This window comes from Eublepharis macularius, chromosome 6 (genome assembly GCF_028583425.1).
Source record: "Eublepharis macularius isolate TG4126 chromosome 6, MPM_Emac_v1.0, whole genome shotgun sequence".
Classification (NCBI taxonomy): domain Eukaryota; kingdom Metazoa; phylum Chordata; class Lepidosauria; order Squamata; family Eublepharidae; genus Eublepharis; species Eublepharis macularius.
In genome coordinates, this window is record NC_072795.1 from 111,600,049 (window position 1) to 111,606,063 (window position 6,015).

Genomic DNA, 6,015 nt, shown 5'->3' on the forward strand with positions numbered 1-6,015 from the left:
TTAGAAATCCTGCCATTCTCAGACACTCTGTACACCTGAGCCTTAATACATTGTATATGTTGATATGAGGCAGATGGCTCTTCTCATCTACATGAGGCCATACAACTGTATTACTCTATTGTTTCATGCTCTTCCTGACCAAGGTTGTTCTGTTCTAGGCCTCTAGACTCCCTTCATAGCAGGTCTAGTTATGGGGCCAGGCTAGCTCTGTTTCTGTGTGCCAAGGCAATTCTATGACATTCTTGGTCATATCCAGCAACTGTTCTCCTGTAGTCCTAGGTATATCCATGACAGTAAGCTTGCAGCCCAGTCTACACCACAAAAAAGTGTATCCCCTCCTATGTGGGGGCTCTGTGATAGCCCTTTTCAGCACCATTTAATTTTGTATTTTTCAGGATCACTGGAGCCAACAGGTGCCTCCACCACACTGGGAAAACTTAGAGAAAATATTTTTGAGTCCCAGAATCTGAAAGAGATTCAACAAGAGCTGTCCATGAACCCTGGAGATTCACTTCCTGTTCCCTGCCATGCCAATAAACTGGATGTAAAAGGGACTGGAAAAGTCAGCCTTGTCAGAACTTTGCTCTGTTGTAAACACTGCTTTTCCAATCTGGAATTGCAATGAGCTCCGGACTAATTTAATTACTTTGTAGACAATTTAAAACACACACACACCAGTTGGGTACTTTCTCATTTCATCCGCCCGCCCATGTAAATACGGTGACTCTTACCTGTTGCGGTGCTGGGAAAGAGAAAGAGGAGTAACCAAAAGCACCTTGATGCTGCTTGAGAGTTCATGATGTGGATTGTGTGCCCGAACCAAAAGGCTGGACAGAGAATCCAGCCTGTTCAGGGGTGCAGGGAAAAAAACAGTAAGACAGAGAGGCTGAAACAGACTCAGTTCATAAGGCCATGTGGCCAGACCTGATCTGCCCCCTGTCCCTAAAACACACATCACAGGGAAAGCAAATGATTAACCAGTAGCAATGCAAGATACTCAAAAATTGGAATGTGTGAGAAAAAGCTTTGAACAATTTTGCAGCATTCTGAAGTGGAGCAAGCCAACCGTTGGAATTTGCTTGTGCATATTCATTGCAAAGAGCAGCGCTCTCGCTCCCTCTCTTGTAAAATAACCCTTTGTACTCCATTCACATCGGCCACGTCTGTTGAGAAAGTGCAGCCACTGCGCCCCCCCCGGGGGGGCGGGGCGGGGCGGGGGAGGCAGGGGAAACAGCCAAAGCAAAGGAGAGGAGGCGTCTCTCCCCTTTCCCCAGTTTCAGAGGCCTCTCAGTGTTGCAGCCACCCGGATCAAGTTACTTCAAGGGGCCGTCTGCAAGGAAGGAAGAAACGAGGCTTTGTGAATGTTGTGCCCAGTTTCAGCCAGACGAATTCACTGGTCTTGGTCATAGTTTGCATGCAAGGTTTTCCTAGCCTGCCTGCATTAAGGAAACCACTTGAAAGGGAGTAATTCAGAACAAAAAGGTAGTATGGTTGGGCAGCTGGTGCTTTTGCACGCCGGTAGAGAATTAAGAGCCAGGAAGCCAGGTTAGAGGGTTCCTTTGATCTGATTAATTGGGGGAATCTCACAGGTCAGTATGTAACAGCATATAAACTAGGTACTTTCCTAACACAGGAGGAGGAAACTTGCTTTTTTATTGATCGCTAAGCCATGGCCTTCAATTTGCAAGATGTTTTGGAGGTTATTAATTCATAGGGCTGCCATAAGTCAGAACTGACTTGATGACAGAGAGAGAGAGAGAGAGAGAGAGAGAGAGAGAGAGAGAGAGAGAGGTGTGTGTGTGTGTAGGGAATTAGCATCCTTGTGATGCAGCTTCAGGCTTCCAGCTTAAAAAAATTAGATGAGTTAGAGAGCTTGTTTAGTCATTTATTTAGAGCCTTATAGAAGGCTGTGGTATCTGCATATGATTAGCAATTTTCCACGTTCAGAGTTCACTGGACCTTGTGCTAACTCACAAGATCAGGAACAGGCTTGATTTCCCACCACTGATGGCTGGGGGCTGAATGTGTAAACTGACTCCATTGAGGAGCATGGCGTTTGAGATGATGGGGGAGCTTTGGTTCATCTCCGTGGCTTCTTTGCAGTCCCACATTGGGGACTGTGCACAAGCGGGCCAGGCACAGAAAAGATCTCCAGAGCTTTCTAGAAGACTAGGAGCGCCCTTTTGCCCTTTTCCCGTCAAAAACATCACATGTGCAGGAGGAAGGGCACTATTCCCTCAGTTCTCTTTTTGCGGCTGCGGAGAGAGGATTTCCACTGCTGTTCTCTGCTTTTCCCACACCTCATCTTTGAAGATGAGGAGAATTATTTGTTTTCAAAGCTTCTAACCATCAATAGACATTCTAGTGAAGAATACAACTACATTTAAAGAAGTTTCTATCTTTCCCTTCGTTGTTATGGATCAAGAGAGGCTTCTTCAAAATGCCAGCCCGATTTAAGGAATCTGCTCCCTCCCTGGCACCCTTGAGTACCAATAGCTAAGTCCAGAGGTGTGGCCTGTCAGAGCTGCCTCATAATGGCTCCTTCTCCAAGGCTGCGGCTTTGTGCCAGCCTGATTCCCCCCCCCCCGGCACCCTTGAGTACCAAGGGGTAAGCCCAGCAGTGTGACCCATCAGAGCCTTCTCACAATGGCTCTTCCTTCAAGGCTTCAGCTGCATGCCAGCCTGATTAAAGGTGCCTGCCCCCTCAGTTCCTAGGAGAGAAGCCTGGAAATGTGGCTTGACAGAGCCCTCGGTTCCAAGACTCTTTCCCAGAAGCATTGCCTGCGTGCCTGCCTGGATTAAGTCCACTCCCCTTCTTGGCTTTGTTGGAGAGACACCTAGAGGTATAATTTAACAGATGCCTGGGACCTGAGGCTGAGAGGCTTTTCCCCAAGGCCTTTGGAAATGTGCCTGCCTGACTCAAGGAATCGTTCCTTCTCCCAGGCTATCCTTGGTTCCAAGGTGCAGGGCTGGATTGACGGGGAATCCATTGGATTCACTGGATCACGGAAGTGACGTCATCATGCAGCACCGGGAGCATGCGCGCACAGGGGAAGGAGGCCAGACTTGGGTTGCCCTGGGCACCGGCAAACCTAGATCCGGCCCTGCTGAGGTACAGTCCCTGCAGGCAGGAGTTAATACAGCTAACACAGTGATGTAGCAGCCTGGAACCTTCAGTGTAATGACTGGAGCTCTTTAGCTGCTTCCCTTTTAACAGAGATGATAAACCTGCACCTTTAAGCCCAATGCTTTTTGAAGGCAGTTTTCTTATGTTGGTTCCATGTCCGTCCACACTCCCTTTTCCTACCAGGGAATGGGGCTGGCTCTTCCCAGGGTTCTCAAGCTCATTGCTGTAAGATTCAGCAGAGGGTGCACACAGAAACAAAGAAAAGAACACGGGGCCTAGCTCAGGCCTTTCCTAGCAGTTCTTCAGCCAGTTTTCACAGACATGAGTACAACCTGGACTGGAACTACTCCAAATTCTAGAATCCCTAATCTAACATAAAACATGAAACAGACTCCACAGCATTACAATTGCCACTGCTAGGAGAGTATTCTTATTGCAACGGTGTTCATCATGTCTCTGGGGGATCATTCCTGTATGACCCCATTTCTAACAAGAGCCAGTTTTGTATAGTGGTTAGAGCATTGAGCTAGGATCTGAGAAATCCAGATTCAAATGCCATTCTACCCAAAAGGATTGCCTATGACCTTGGGTCTGTTGCATTCTCTCAGCCTGGCTTGCTTTGCAGGGTTGTTGTATAGATGGTATGGAAAGGTATAAAATGTTATAGCCACTTCAAGTTCCTGCTGGGGTGAAAGGTGGGGTTTATATAAATTCGACACCCATCTTTTTAAAGGATGTCTTTATGTTTCTACTCAGACAGGGTGCTCAAGGGCAAGAAGTTCTTGACACACAAACTTACATTGAATTGACTGCTGTCAGGGCCCCACTGCAATCCTTCAGCAAGCTTATACTTCATTCCAGGGGTCTTCATTACTGTTGTTGATGGCCTGCAGATTAAAGAGCTCTTCATCTCTAATTCAGTGACTGTAGACTGTTAATTCTGTATCCTCCCAGACAACATTTCCTACATTTAAAACAAACCTTGTGACACAAACATGTAGTTATTCATCTATGTATTTATTTTGAAATATTTTGACCCAGCTTCCATTAAAATGTTCAAAGCATTTCACAATATTTTTTAAAAATCAAATGCCTTCCGCATTTTAGCCATTTCTTCCACCTATTTAATCATTTACAAGTCAATGTCAACATTCCCCAGCCTTGCAAATTGTGAAGAAAGTAACTGGTTTCAGACAAGTGTTTGGACATCTCATGGCTGTATTTAACAGCATTTAAACAATTCTCTGTTGTCTGGGAGGATACTGTACTGAAATAGTTTAAAGTTTTCATTTTGACTTTGGTGTTCTCTTATTTCCGCTGCATGGGTCTTTGCCCTTAGCTGTGCAGGAGTTGCAGCATGATTTCTTCCTACACAGTTCAGAGCTTCTCACACATTACCCTTGTAGAATTGGAAGGAATTGAACTGGAATGGCACCATGTCACCAACTAAAGGGGTCTAGCCAGGGCTTTTTTCTGGGAAAAGAGGTGGTGGAACTCAGTGGGTTGCCAGCACAGGGGGCAACTCCTGGTGATGCCTGATACTACATGCACGCGCGCAAAGTGTGCACACGCTCCCAGGATCGCACAATGATGTCACTTTGGGTCACCTGGAACAAGGGGGGAGTCTTTAAAAGTTTAAATCGCCCTTGGTGAAAATGGTCACATGGCTGGTGGCCCCGCCCCCTGATATCCAGACAGAGGGGAGTTTAGATTGCCTTCCACGAAGTTTAGGGGGCAGGGCCACCGGCCATGTGACCATTTCCAAGAGGTGCCGGAACTCCGTTCTACCGCGTTCCCGCTGAAAAAAAGCCCTGAGTCTAGGATTTAGAACACATCATGGACTCTGAGAAGAAAATAGAGGGGCAACATGGTATTTGGCTGTTTGGTTGGGTTTTTTTCCTCTCACAATTCAGGCAGCTGAGGATGTTTTGTAATGAACTTGAGTTATCATAATTATCATCATGTGGCGAAATGGAAATATAAAACTTTACAGCTTGTTCTCACATACTTTAGACATCCTGAAGAAGCACGCTGCTCCGTTTTCTGTCGGTGTTCCAGTAGCTACTATCATCTGGTGTGATATGAATTGCTTTGATTTGGCTAGTAATTTTTAGAAACAAGAACACAATGCCTTTTATTAGCACCAACCAAATTGACACAATACATTGTACACTTTTGAGCTCACCAGAACTCTCCATCAGACTGGATGTTACAAAATTTAAAAAGATTAAGGGTGGAAAGCAGATTCTTCAGACCATGGCACTAAGTCCTGCTGATCTTTCATGCTTTGGGTAACGGATGCAAGCAGGCAATTAGTTTAACTTTATTGCTCAGGTGGTGTCACAGCATATTCTCCAGTAATCTGAATGCAATCAATGTCATTCATTCTTTGTTCTTCTATAGAAGTACAGAAACCATCCCAAGGTCCATTCAGAATAGTCCCAAATGAGAAACACAGTTCCCTTGCAAGCTGAGACCAATAGGAAGCACTTTATAGTTCATGTTCAGGGCCGGATCGAGGGGGGCAGGGGGGTAGTCTGTCCCCAGCGCCGCCAAGAAGGGGGCACTGGGCGCAGCTGCCAGTCGCCGGGAGCGTGAGGGCGGCAGCGTGGGCAGCCTCCCAGCTCCCCCCCCAGCTGCCTTTCGCCTGCCCTACAGGACGGGGCGGCCGGCTTGCCGCGTGCCCCCTGTCCTGTGGGGCAGGCCAAAGGCAGCGTGGGGGGCTGGGAGGCCGCCCGCTCCTTTCACCTTCCCTGCAGGACAGGGGGTGGCCAGCTGCCCCGTCTTGCGGGGCAGGCGAATGGTGCGGGCTGCTTCCCAGCCCTCCACTCTGCCTCCACCAACTCTGCGGCGTGCTGGGGCACCTGGCTTGCCGCATGGGCGGCACG

General features: G+C 47.5%; 1 protein-coding gene across 1 annotated transcript in view; it reads right to left on the reverse strand.

Moving 5' to 3' along the window:
* LOC129332916 (microsomal triglyceride transfer protein-like) overlaps window positions 1-906 on the reverse strand; it is a 35,210-nt gene extending 34,304 nt beyond the window's left edge. The window contains exon 1 of the mRNA XM_054984220.1: window positions 732-906. Within this exon, the coding sequence (XP_054840195.1) occupies window positions 732-798 (67 nt within the window). The 5' untranslated portion in view covers window positions 799-906. The remainder of the gene's footprint in view (window positions 1-731) is intronic.
* Between the last annotated feature and the right edge of the window lie 5,109 nt (window positions 907-6,015).